Consider the following 14,711-nt stretch of genomic DNA (forward strand, 5'->3'; position numbering starts at 1 on the left):
CCAGGCAGCACCATGCAAAACCAGGAGCCCTCTATCTACAGCCATGCTCAGAAATATTGTTTTACTTAAAAGGCTACAAAATTACCATCATCACAACCGACCTGTGGGCAAGGTTACCTGACAAACCAAGAATAAAGGTCTTTTGGGGGCCATCGGTAGAATCATTCAGATGCTGTGTTTTTACCTTCTCCATGTGAGAATTTCAAGCTACATGATACTTATTTCTTTGACATCAAAGGTATATTGTCAATCTTTTATCCCTGCCACTCATGGCAATCAGTTACTTTGATCCACAAGTGACTTCCCAACTTCATTGACACGTTTAATAAAATTTATCCCTTCACCCTGAACCTCACTCACTACTAGAAGTAATCAAATATAACTGTGACTTTCCAAGCTACAAACCACATCTGTTGGACAAACTTCTTAACTCTCATATTGAGACACAAGCCATCTCAAACACAAGGCCTGTGATTAGGAGAGGATGTCTTTATTGGTTGCTTTTCACATCTCAGAAACAGAATAGGGATTTGCTGAAATATGCAGTGGATTTCATTGCCATCCCTGACAAACAAATCACGAAACAGAAGAGCGTACTTCCAGGCCGAGAAGGGAGCAGGAAAAGATGCCAGTGATATTAACAAAGAAAACAGGCTTTCTCACAGAATTCTGAATCCATTTTGGATGACTGTGTTCACAGGGGCCATTTGGATATGACACAAAAAATCTGTATGATTGAGACAGACAAGACTAGCAGAACATTTATGAGGAATTACAGAAGAAAATAGGATGTGTTTGCAAGCTGAGATGGGAAACCGCCAAGTATCTGTCATTACTGAGATGAAGGATGCACTGGTGGTTGATGTCACTGTGAAGAGATTTGGGTGGTAGGAGAAGAGGAAAAAACAGTCTTAGCAGGAGCTGATGAGGACGCAAAGCAATGCATCTGTTGCAGGACAAAGACAAAGCTGAACTTGGCCCAAGCTGGGATGTGCAAGAGCAGGAGAATTTGAATTTCAGTGTATAGTGAAAAGTAGAGAATGAAAATTTTGAAATAAATGGTCCAATAATTTTATATGGACCATATTTAATTGGTAATGAAGATGTAAACTTCAACAGGAAGCACCTGAAAGTCACATGTTGAAGCCAAACAGTAGCTTCAGAAAACTACGACAGGCACTACCTTGAGGTATTTCTGAATGGCTGATGATGTAAGACTTACTTATCTTTGTACAACATTTGAAATGCAGTGATATTCGACTATGCAAATTAACAAAAGACAAGTTCTCCTTAGGGTTACTGCATTGTGGTCTAATGAAAACTAGGGAATATTTATTATTTTCAGTGTCCTATTCATTACACAGATGCACAGAAGCAAGCGATCTATTTTGGAGTAAATATATGCACCTCTCCAGCTATCTAGGGAGAAAAAATTGCCTTTTATAATATGGATGACTATAGTAGCCTGATTATTCTGCATATTCAGTTCAGCTATCCAAAAGGAGCAGATATTTTGCAGAGGTGAGTACCACAACCTAGTTCTGAACTCCACAGGCTGGCATCAATTGGGATATTCTCTTCTCTCCTCCATGCTTCACTAGACTAGCATGTACCTACGCATGTACATGTACACACCTTTCAAAATCCAAGATGATGAGCTTTAAAACAGAGGTGTTCCCACTTAAATCCTTATGAAGCTTTTGGTTGTTTGGCTAGCATCAAAAAATATTCTGAGCAGAGTGCTACTAAACACTTCCCTCTGCTGCTAAGACCCTGGCATCCTGTTCCAAAACAGGGTGTCTTTTAAAGAACTTCCTGGAGAAGGACACAGTGATAAGACTGGAGTAATCTTACCAAATACTCCTTCATTTGCACTAGACATCCAGGCAGTTCAAAACAGCTAAATCTTGTATGCCAACAGGAGAGAGTGGCTTGGACTGTTAGGAAAGAATTCTCCCCTTCTATGTAGTTCTCTGCTCCTCTCCCATCTTGCTGGCTACTGTGGCAGTTATTGCAATTAAAAAAAAGCTGACTTTTTTCAAACAAATATTGTTCTAGTTAGACTGGCTGATTCCTTCACAGAACAAGACAGATGGCAAGCAGCTTCACAGTCAGAAGATCAGTATTCAATGGATTTGTGCTTTTGTTTCTGGCAGGACATGGGATTAAGTTTCACAAATTTAAGATTTATTTTGTGATTTAAGATTAAGAGATTTGGGATTTAGGATTTATTTTGAATAAGAATTTTCCCTGCTAGACATGAAATCATCTAAGGACAAATGGAATCTTTAGGTGCCAAAGTAACACACAGTGGTTTAAAATCTAAATTTATCTTTTCCTGATGGATACTCATGGCAGCAGACAAATGGAAGCAGGTATCTCGTACAGATTTAATGACTGGGTCTATCAAACAAAAATTCCCGAAACGTTCCTAGAGCACTCAGTTGCTAAAATCTGATTATAACAGAATAAAGTGACAGCTGACTTTCACATTTTAAGAACAAAAAGGAAAGAAATAGGCAGGTACAGTACTACAAACAAGCATACCAAACAACTTCCTTACTTAGTAATATGACTAGTGACCCATATAATGGACAAGGATTTAACACAGACTGAAGAAAGTACCATGAAAACTGGAATTCTGATCTGACCTGCAGAAAATGGTGTTGAGCTTTAAATAGTAATAGTTGTGTTCTCATACAGAGTGGAGGGGTTAAATTTTCTAAACTTTTTTCAGAATGCTGGAATACAGTAACAGAAAAAAATGTTTTACATTGTTAAAATATTTTTTACGTTAAGAGTACAATGTTTGAGAATGTAAATGCATAGGACGTTAAAGAAATATCAGTGTGAGCTCATTGTAATTTTCGTCAGGAAAAACTCCTGTAAATTAATGTACAGTCAGACTATATGTTCACCACTTTGGATTCTAAATATTTAATGATTATCATCTTTCTGCCATACAACTATTACTTGCACATTCCAAAATTACTGCCAATTTAGAAATTTTTACTACTGAAATTTAGAAATGAAGTAATGCATGTGGATAAAAAGCGAATGTCTCAATGCAATGATTCACCTTATTTTAGAGCAAGGCCTCATTTTTGTGGCTCACAAAACAATGGTTTCTAAGACCCCTACACCGGATAGACTATGTTTCTAAAGCAGCATATGAAAAGTGGTAATATTCAATAAGAGAGAGACAGAGTCTTGAAAAATCACGGACCAACCCAACATTCTGTTAACATTAATTTTATAAAATACCTTACAAGAACAGATAAAGAACTTGAGCTTACATAATAACCAAAATTTAAAAAGAATATTGAATAAAATATAAATTAATTGAACACATCACTAAGTTTGCCACATGTTAGACAAGTTTATAAAAGGCATTTTCAGATAAAATAGTTATTTGAAAGAAAATCCTTCAAAATGGGAACTACTGAAGTCCTTTTTCAAGAAGTCATTCCTAAAAGCGCTAAATTCCAGGTCAACAGGTAGTACCTGAATTTGCTTAGAATACGGTGTTCATTTGCTTCAAAATTTGTCAAGCTTTAAGACACAAATTTAAATGCTTTCAGGTCAGAGTCATCAGTGCAAAGTAAAGCTTCAAGCCGAAAATGAGAGAAGTATAACAGAAGAAATGATCCTGGTACAAAACTTTCTAAATTCACATTATGAAAAAAAATAAAACCCAACTGTGCCAGATGCACTCTTGAGATACTGAACATTAACAAATTTTACCAGTGGCCATTTTAGGGTTCCAGCCAAGCCATTAACATAGCTAATCATATTAAATTCATTTATCACAATTTCATTTTTTTCTACTCATAAGAAGTCTTTGGAAAAGATCCATGCTGCTGATGTCCACTTTGCTCAACTTCTGATTCAGCCAATTTGTTTAAAAAGCAGTAATTTAGCCAAAAGGAGATAAAAGGTGAGGCCAACAGACATCAGAATGATGGTCTAAAGCCTGCAATGACATTTAATTAGAAGAAATAGGATAGCACGTGTTTCTGAGTTTAACCAACTTTGTTCGTTCAAGCACTCTCACTGAAGTCAATCTTCCTTAAAGTTATATATGTGCGTAACACACTGCCAGGCTCTAATCCTTAAGTCTTTCAAAGGCTAAAATATGTTTAGAGAACTATGTGTTTAGAGAACTACGCTGTAGCCAGATTAATTTCTTTTAAACCTATTAATTCCTGCGTAGTAAACATCAACACTCTACCAAAGCAATTTTGCTCTGTTTGACTTTAAAACTATTAACCAAAACAGGTTTGAAATAGTCTTCACGTTCCACTATTTAGAAGTGTTATTAGCACACTCACTTAAAAGATTACTGGAAATCTTTTCAAGTTACCACTCAGAATATTGCTCATCAAGCTTTTTTTCACACATACTGGGGAAAAAAAAAAAAGTGTCACTGGTGGTCACAACTAGAAAGGAGAAGCAACAATTTAAAAACCTTAATCTATCAGGCAGCAGTTCCAGCCTCTAATTGAAACATAAGGCTCTCATTTATACTAAGCTGCTGCATAAAAATGAGAAAATGAGTTCTCCATTACAATTCAAAATTTAAAAACTCAATCTGAAGATTGTTTGCTCATCCTTGTAAAGCGTTCTTTTTTCACTGTCATCGGTGCTACGCTGGCAGTTATGCTAGAACCTCATTTACATAATTCCAGTACAACCACAGTGTTTAATTTAATAGTATGAATCATTTTGAATTTAAAGTTAGCTAAAATGCTACAGTGATGTTGTAAACAAACCAAATGAACAAGAGGGTTCATGACTACACAAAACCTTCCCCCAAAACATAGGAAAGAAATTTACTTGAACTAAAAGCACGGAATATAACTTCAACCAAAACTTTTCGTAAGCTATGCTCAAGGAGCGTACATTTAAAGGAAGCTGCAAATGCCCTTTTCTAGGACATAAAACTCAGAATCATTTGCTTGAATCAAAATGGAACAGAAGCTCTTCCCTGTACCCTGAATTTACCTGATCATCTTTTATCACCAAAGCAGATTAATGATATCCATACTATGCTTTGTGATGCTACAAAATAATTTACTTAATTAGTTGTATGAATAAGTTCTTTGATGAAATGATGAACTTTGAGATATCACAGTAATTTCCACTGGGTGTTTGCGGTTATTTTGAATCCTGCAATTCAGCCATTTGCTACCTTTAAAAAAAAAATGAAATCTTTAAAACATGCATTGGCTGCGGAGATCTGATCCTAGAAGTGATATAACTTTTACCACTTGCTGTGAGTGAAGGAGAACACTGACAGCTGAAAGGGAACAATAAATACATACGTCACACCCAGCTTAGCACAATGTGAAAATTCTCATACACTGGTCACATCTCAAAATGTGAAAAATACTCTAACTACCACATGGTTTTACCTTTCTAATAGTAATAAAAGAAAAGAGGATTTCAAAGTTTCCTAAAAAAACCCAAGAAAGCAGCAATCTTAAGAATTATTCTGGAAATATTTTGACTCTTGACTTTGAATGTACTAAGAACAGAGTTGTCTTCTCTCTCTCTTTTCTAAAATGGGGAAGATTTTTAATTTGGGCTCAAAAATAAAACATCAAAGCCTGTAGTATTGCTAACCACATAAAGCGAAAATGTATTTCCAAATAAGCACCTGGAAAGCGAGTGAATGAATTTGGCTATTACACACATACTTGAGAATAATAAAGTGTACAGAGGAGGAGGTTATTAAAGAACTTTGCAAAAAATATTGCTACAGTAGCATTAGGAATTAACAGTGCATCAAAGATTTAAAGTTTCCATGTTAATACAAACTGATCCAAGCCACAATGAACCACAGGATAATCATTCAACCAAAAAAAAAAAAAAGTTAACCGCATTGTACTTTACAGATGCTAGAACTGGTATTTACCTGAATACCATTAATATGATTCAAAAAGATTCCTTCTTGTCTAGCATGCCTCAGTTTACATAGGTCATAGGGAACTGGTGCCATTAGTGTGTATCAAAGCACAGTATTATCACGTGCATTTGGCTTTTTTGAACATTTGCAATCAAATACTCAAATTTGAAAGAGCTTTTACATGTCAGAACTCAGTGTCACTGCTGCATGAAGTGTTTTATTTGTTGATTGGGGTTTTTTTGTGGAAACTGTATATAAAAGACCTTGAGGACTACAGTCATGGAATTCATGTTAAACAGAAAGCTGCCCAACATTACTGTCAAAATACCTTTAAGAAGGCAGTTCATAGACAGAATAATGCATTTTACATTCAGATATTTCCTCTCTCAAAAGCAAAGGAATCTCAGAAGAAAAAAAAAAAAAATCAGTAGTGAAGGCCACATACTTTTTGCATTCGATGAGCTGAAATGCAAAAAAACATAATTAAAGCATCTTGTAAGAGAAAAAAAATGCACAAACCAAACACAGAACTTCTGGAAAGTGATGTTTTAGTTGATGGGGTGGTCAGCATGGAAACTGTTGGGAATGCTACAGCAGAACTGACCACAAGTAAAAGGAAATATGGACAGGAACATAGTACAGGCATCAACTAGAAAACTGTAACTTGCCAACTTGTAAACAAGAAAAAGCATTTCACAGATTAAAAGTTCTAGGGAAGTAAACTTCTTTAAATTATTCTGTCAGTTCAACCCTGATTTAAAAAAGTATGGCTAGCAAAAATACATAAGCCTCAGCATATTTATAAGTCTTGATCAGAGCAGCCATGAGCCTTTGATAAACGGCGGGAAACAAACACCCTTCTACTAAGGATGAAAGAAAAATATTCCATTCTCTTCTTTCTCTCGTTTCCCAATCCACATGTTATATGTAGAATTCACATGCTCCAAGAATATCTTGATGCTGCTATAGATTGAGACGTGGGGAGACTGGTGGAGGAAAACAGACAAACTCTCTCAAAATACTACGGGCCACATCAACATTATTCTGGGCAATTTCAAGTGCCCTCTTGACTTCTTCAAAGGAGTAGCCCTCTCCCATAAGTTTTGCGATTTTGGCATCCACATTTTCCATGGAACTGTCAGAGCTGTATGCTTTCCTGTGGTGTATTTCTGGTGCAGTCCTCCGAGGAAGTGGTTTAGGGGGCCTGGCTGGTGCTTGGGAACCATCTGTTTCAAATAAAGGAGACAGAAATCATTATAAATTGGCTTAAAATAGTGTTATAGGTAAGTCAAGCCTCACAAAGCCATTTCAAAAGTAAAATTCTAAAAGAAACACGAAGAGATATTTTAATTCACTGGTATATCTCATTTTAAAATTTGGACAGATGCTGAATTCCTCAAAACATCCTAAAATTGAAATAATGTAGTGAAATACTATTTTAATAACATAACAGGAACATGCAAGCTACAATCTGAATTATCCAATGTTGGAAGAAAAAGAAAGTATGATGAAACAGCAAAGATGGCAAAAATAGCCAGTCAAAGTTTTAAAGGCTCTCCACTCTCAACTCACAGTTTGAGAACTTTTTCTTAGACTGTTTAAAAAAACAAAGCCAAATTTGATCACAATTTTATTCAGGACTGTAAGTTGTGCAGAAGATGAATCCAGTCAAAGACGCCTGAGGGAGAAAAATCCTTTACTTATTGGTACATCTTGCAGATTCTGTTCAGTCAATTGCAGTTCTTATCATGCATAGCAGCTATGCAGAAGTACAGAAATAACTGGTTTCTCAAAAAACCCTCTAGTCCAATATTTTCAGTGATGAGAACAGAACACGAGCCTTCCTCTCCAATTTTCCTTTGGAAATATCTCCCCTTTCCTTCTCTTCTATGGAAAGGTTACCTTCACAGTTAATGCTGATGCTAAGAATCATGATGTGCTGATGAAAAAATCTAGTATTCAAACTTCCTAATCTCAGAGTCAAGAGTTTCATGCTCAAGTAAACTTGGTACTTTACTGAAACCTCTTTATCCTCACTGATTCCACAATAAGAAGCTTAAATACAAGCAGGCATAGAGCAGAAAACACTTTCAAGAGCAAAGTATTTAAAAAAAAAAAAAAAGTCTTTAATCCTTCAAAAAGGGTTCTAAAAAGTTCCATCAACAGTGACATTGATAGATAAATTAGAGGAATTTCTTTCTGGCTGTGATACTTCTTGTTTACTTACACTGACAGCAATTGCATTTTGCAGTGTTAAGTACTTCAGAGGCAGTTTTTTAGTGATGAAAGAATGTTGTATTTCTAGTATTGCTGTTACAACATCGTACCTTATCATAACACTGGATAGAGAGAACTGTAATTCAACCGAGTACCTTAAACACTTCAGATGAACGAAAGCAGTTCACATTAGTGAATGTCTAACCAAGGTGTATTCCTCTTTCAACTTAGTTTCCAGCTATTCAGATGAGAGTGTTGCTATAAATTTTAATTCCATTTCTTAATTCAGAGAAGATAAGCAAATAGTACTTTTAGCAAGATGGTGATACTCATAACGCAAATGGATGAGAGCAATTTGATTAAAAGCTTACAGTAAGGGGGTAAGATTAATTCTGTTCTAATTTCATTGCCTGGTTTCCTTACAAATGGTTATGATACAACCTACAGATAGTAAGGGCTATTTTGGATTTGTTATGATTTTTTTCTCTCTGAAGATGAAAAGAATGATATAAATGCTAAACATTCTAGTAAAGACACCTGAAGCAGATCAAAACCTGCTATGAAGGTGTGGAAGATCCATGAAACATGCTGGTTTGAGAAATTAGTTATAGCTCAGGAAATGTGGTTAATAACTAAAAACTACATCAGAAACAAGTTCAAATTTGTCATTTTACTTATTTTAGAGAACTCAAGACTGTAACAGAAAAATATTCTTTATATTTAAGATAATGGTGTATCATCTTAAAAACAATCTATTTTCTTTCACAAACATTTCAAACTGTTTTAACACGCACATTTCGTTATGGACTTCATTTCTACAGAGGATGAAACAAAATTTATTTGTAAACTTTACATTTTCCCCTGGGCTTGAAGTACAGAAGAAATTCCTTACGTGTAGATCAGATCCTTCTCTCTGTGTGTGTGTGTGTGTGTGTGTGTGTGTGTTACATAAAGTATTTTTTTTGCTCTACCCAGCCTAATACAGGCTTAAAACTGAAGTTATTTCTTGTTTAAAACCTTCATTCTGCTGAAGCTTCCAAACAAACTTTCTTAAGCTATCACATCGTTTAGAAAGGCCATTTTTAATTCTGTCAGCAGATTTGCAGCATAGGCATTTTATTCTCACTCCGGTGACATCTCTCTATAGCACAGACACTGTAAGATCTTCAGCCCTCTCTCTCTCTCTAACTCAATTCCCTTTATTATTTTTTTAAGCGCTGACATCTCTTTCAATATCTTCACATCCACATAAAATTCTAGCTGAAGCTGGGTATCACATTGGATCCTGAGCTTAAAGATACTAAGCCTAAGCTGCAGGTCCATCTGGACACTGAGATAGAGATATTTAAGCACAAGTTTCCTTCCCAACCTCACATCCTCTCTGATGTTTCAGCCACTGTGGATGCCTAACTAAAAATTCAAATAGATTTTCTAACTGTCTAATTCAATTAACGGTTTCTACAGCAAGGATCTTCCTCTATCACTCACATTTCTGTAATTTTCTGCACTAGATTTAACCCTTAGGAAACAAGCAGAAACAGGCTTCTTTAATAAGTGTTTAAAAAGCGAAGAAAAAGTTATAAGGCAAGAGCTGCGTGGCACTGTGGGAGGCGGATATTCCTAACTGCACCTATTGGTCCATCAAGCTCTTAGGTACGATCTTCTTCTTTTCCAGTACTGTAGCAGATTAGTCCCCTTAGAGTTAATTGAAATCCACCCTGAAATAATATGTGACGCCTTCCCCCCAACATTTCCATGTAAAGCAATTTAAATTTGCATGCAAGAGCTTTAATAAGACCAGGTGAGTAAATAGGCTGCAGAAAAATATCGTTAACTAGCCATTTGAATCCATTTCTTACAGAATAGCTAACTTCAGTGAAATACAGCAGACATCTATATTAGAGGCCTAATTTTCTTCTAACTTTCCCACATATCATTGGCTGTGCTTAGGTAAAATATGCTAAATATTAGCAGTATCTCCTTCTCTTGCTTTTATTGTAATAATTTTTAAAAGTTGTATTTAAGAAGTTTGAAAAACTATGCCTTTGGGATAGTTAGGTGCATAGTCGAGAACTATTTCTTAAGTGTTCAATATTAAATATGTTGCTAAATTAGAATAAATTTCTTATTACATGTTAACAATTCAGTTAAACATCATTACAGCAATCTTAAGAACAGTCAAATCGAAGCACCAAAGTCAAAGGACTCCCCGTGCTACTCTAGGGAGCCAGTGGCTAAATAATAATTAGATTTTAGAGTGAACCACACATTTTTTTCCTGCTAGTTCAAAGAATTGCCATATGAAAGGGCTGAAATGACAAATTTCCTAGAGTGAACTGATTAGTTCAGAATAAATGCTGGAAAGTTCTGAATAGAGTTACACCTCTACATTGTCTTTTTGAATCATAGATGAAGGTGAATCAGTTCATCCTGAAGCTCATCAGTTCTGTTCTATGGAATTACTGCCACTGTAAAAACAACTTGCCAATTAAGAGTATGACATGATCTATCACATAGTTTTCATTTAATTGAAATTAAATTGAATATCTTGCTGTACATCATGCTGATTTAGAATGATATTTATTGCAAAGGTCGACACATGTGAGTGTTTTAGAAGATGGCTGTGGGAAACACACAGACAGAAAAGTATTTATTAAGTGACATCAGAAAGCTCCAAGATCTTAAGTAGCAAACATCTTGCAGTAATTTAGGAAAATTTTTAATTTTCCTACCACAGAATTGCAAGAATTGCAGGAAATTTCTGTAGCTTTAAAAGGTAGTTATATCATTGTCATAATTCGTATTATAAAAGACTTTCCAATGCTCTAAATAAATCAGGTTAATGTTGTAAGACAAACAGATCTCTCACAGTGTCACCTATAAAACGCATTATAAACCCATTTTTTTTTCCTAACAATATGAACAAAAATAGAAACACTGTTATAGTAGTAGAGGTATCCTCCCCAAAGTGCTACTGTTTACCAAAGACATCACACTAATTCTCAAATGTGCTGTTCATTAAAAATTCTGTAGCACTCTTCAGGCTTACTTAATGTCCCCCGTACTTTAAGTTGGAAAACTATATTCTTTCATTCCTACACCACAGCAAAGATGAACTACATTATTTGTAAGAAGGAGAGATATAATTACAATTAAAAAAATGTATCATTTTTCTACTTGTGATTGTGGCAATTAAACACTGATGATCATTACAACTGAAAGACTAGAGAAATAAGTCCCTTAATTTCTTTATGCATTAGAAAAGAGTTTTCACACACAATTCACTCTTATCTGGAGAACGAGTAACAGTTCAAAGCAGCACTTGGCTCTTTTTTTGTGTGGCCTCCCCACACAGCAAAATGATACAGGTGGAACAATCCTCCCCCTTTGAAATACAAGTAATACTTTAATATTTCATATTTTATAGTTTTTTTAATTAATTTGAGTAGCTTTTCTTTGCATATTATTCATGTTGCCAGAAAACCATAAGCAAAATTTCTATGGCAGAGGAATTGCTTCTACTGGACCTGTTCCATTGCAAAGGGAAGACTGAGTTTTAATTGTTTTGGGTTCTTGTTGTTTTATTGAAAAACATTTTAAAATTTTCTTAGAACTTTAGACAAACATATTAGCAAAAAATATCAGAAAATAATAATACTTTAGAGAGTAAAGCTGCTACTTTTTTTTTTTTTTAGGAATAAGGAAACAAAGATGGAAGTGACATGCATGTGGTCCTTGCAGGACTTCTGATCTCCTGTGGGCTTTAAAGATTGCAGAAAAATCTCTGCCTTTCTCAAAAATTAAGGAACTCACATAAGCACTCAGTTTAGCAGCTGGTGAAATTGATGCCATAGAATCTACACCACAGACAACAGGCAGCCACTTGTACCATTATTGCTGCCCTTTAATCTCTATTATCCTTTGATGAATTCATATTTTGAAAAGCAATATTACCATTGCCATTTGTTGCCCAGAATGACAAAAACCTTATTGGACTTTATAGATGAAAGTTATTTGCTTCATAAAGTTGTAATTTTCTACAAGAAGAGTCTTCTACCTTACCTGAAGAGGAAGGAAGTTGATCGTAGTCTTGAGATGTCCTATTTGTTTTGACGTTTTCTCCAGTTACTCTACGAGCAGGTGGCAAAGGAACATGACCACTTATCGGATCAAAATGGGGATCTGTAATAACAGAACAAAAAAAGGTGTCTTAGAATAATTCGAATTATTATTTGGGGGTGGGGGAGGGCTGATGCATAGAACCTAGGCTTAAAATACCTTCCCTTCAGAACAGCCATGAACCCAGAGGTGTTTCCCCATAGCGTGCACATACGCATGTGTACATCCAAATTCAACACTTGCATAGTAGACATGTAACTATGTCTTGCAGTGACAAAAACAAGAGCACAGCTCAAAGGTGATCTATCCTGCACGGACCATGGCTCTTCTGCCTACATCCATGAGGTATCTTTCAACTACTCAGCCCTGACACTGCTAAGAGTGTGGCTGGCAAAGCGTGGAAGAGGTTGCAAAGCCTGAAGCAGCACAAGTAGAAATATCCCAGCTATTCAGTTTGGTTAGAGCTTGGTAACGCTTCTATGCTTTGCAGTTCACAAAGACTGCAGGTCAGATTTCCCAGTCATACAGTCCCAGCTATGGGTAAACATTACAGGGACTGGTAAAGGCTGTGACCAGGTTTTTCAGTTCTCTCTGCTGATTACAGGAACAGAATTTAAGAAAGGAGAGAAATATATAGGCCTGGCGTGTTGTGCCTGGACTCCTAAGAGTGTTTGTATGTGAGTGCAACTTTTTGCTGTTGTTGATGGTGAGATTATTATTCTAATCTGACAGGCTCTGATGGATAGCTGAGAAATCACCCCCAAGACTTGTATGGAAAACGATCATCAAAACCTCATCATAAATCACCTACAGCAGTTTATTTGACAATATTCAAAGTGAGTAATATGGTTTTAGAAATACTGTATGAATAAGAAAAGACCTGAAGCAGCACAAAACCATGTATGCCTAAGTAGCGGTATATACTTAAAAGATTAATGAAAACTGCTGCTATAAGATTGTGTTCGCTATGCAAATATGAAGAACAATACATACATTTTTCCAGATTTTTAATGAAATGCTATTAAATGTTTAACACTATCAGTGATGTTTACTTGATTATTTGGAAATAACAACTTAAAACTCTGCATGTTTCTGGGAACTGCACATAGATTGACGGAGCTTGTGCATCTGCTTGTGAGGGCTTCTATTTTTCCTCTCCATTCCATTAGAACTGAATGGCACAGTGTGTGTTTCTGCATCAGATGATACAACCGAAGCACCCATTCAGACTGAACTGAAGAATAAAAAACGTTCCATAAAAGGTCATTTCAGTTCAACCTAAACTAGCTCACTTTCATCCCACAGCTAGTATCATTCACAAAGGTCAGTCAAACGCCCGACAACCTGTCAGGCTACTAGGGAGTTGCACATGATTGCTTGTCATCTCTATTCTGGCATTCCTGTGATACTATTGCCAAAACATTTCATTTATCCCTCTCCGTGCAGCTTCTATGAAAAACAGATAGGAGAGGGAAGACATCTAACTGCATCATAAGGTAGATAATCACTGAAGATATTCCTGGCACAGGTAAACTTAAGACACCAACATACTTTAGAAGCTTCCACAGAGGGAAAAAAAAAAGTCACTTCACAGGTATGCACTGTAACGCGCAAAAATCCTGTTGTAATCTGTACCATCAGCAGCAAACATATTCAACTTCATTAACCTGACAATCAAATGCTCTTCAACTCAAAAACAAAACTCATAAATTGTGAACATAGCTTTTATACCTTTTATAAGTACCGAAAAAGCATCAGAGCGATTCATGGGGAGAGAAAGGTGAAAAACTGACTTATCAAAAAGGTTACGAACTACACACGCCCGCAACTGTGTTCACTATTAATATAGTTTTGCAGCAAAATTTTACAACAGTTCTAACAAAGTAGGATGTTCTTTTCCCTTATTTTCTAGTTTTTCCCCAAGATCCAACTTGAAAATAAACCCCATGAATTATGTTTTACTATAGAAAACAAAGGAGGTGACAAAGGGTACAGACCAGCATTACAGATTAGAACAGAAAACTTGGCACTTAACAAGTAACAACGTCTAGCCTGGTATAGAAATACTTACCTTATTTCATTACTTTGTGATAATGAAAAGTTAAGTCTTTTTATATACTGAGTTGTTTCATCTCCACCATTAAAAAAAAAACCCCAAACTATTTTTTAATATTTTGTATAATGAAGTATAGACAAAACAGACTTCTGAAGCCTGATGACAACAGAACAGATAAGCTTCTTAAGTAAAGGAAAATTAAACACAATACGTTCTTTCCTTTGTATTCCTACCAGAATGAAGGAACAGTTCATGTCCTGAAGGAGGTCGGCTTCCTGAGCCAGCAGGTTTTGTGTGCTCAATCATGCTGTGCCGAGCAGGTGGTGGTGGTGGTGGTAGTGAAGGGGGTGAGCTATCAAACGCATCTTCACCTGCATTTTAGAAAAGAATTATTAGATGAGCAAACTTCAT

The 14,711-nt window shown here is 35.8% G+C and overlaps 1 protein-coding gene across 4 annotated transcripts in view; it reads right to left on the reverse strand.

The window, feature by feature from the left end:
* Window positions 1-6,439: 6,439 nt before the first annotated feature.
* CBLB (Cbl proto-oncogene B) overlaps window positions 6,440-14,711 on the reverse strand; it is a 129,439-nt gene continuing 121,167 nt past the window's right edge. For all 4 annotated transcript variants that reach the window (XM_075767302.1, XM_075767293.1, XM_075767311.1 and 1 more), the window contains 3 exons: window positions 14,534-14,671; window positions 12,188-12,307; window positions 6,440-7,134 (listed from right to left, as the gene is read on the reverse strand). In XM_075767302.1, the coding sequence (XP_075623417.1) occupies window positions 6,872-7,134; window positions 12,188-12,307; window positions 14,534-14,671 (521 nt within the window). In that variant the 3' untranslated portion in view covers window positions 6,440-6,871. The remainder of the gene's footprint in view (window positions 7,135-12,187; window positions 12,308-14,533; window positions 14,672-14,711) is intronic.

This window comes from Balearica regulorum, chromosome 1 (assembly GCF_011004875.1).
Source record: "Balearica regulorum gibbericeps isolate bBalReg1 chromosome 1, bBalReg1.pri, whole genome shotgun sequence".
Classification (NCBI taxonomy): Eukaryota; Metazoa; Chordata; class Aves; order Gruiformes; family Gruidae; genus Balearica; species Balearica regulorum.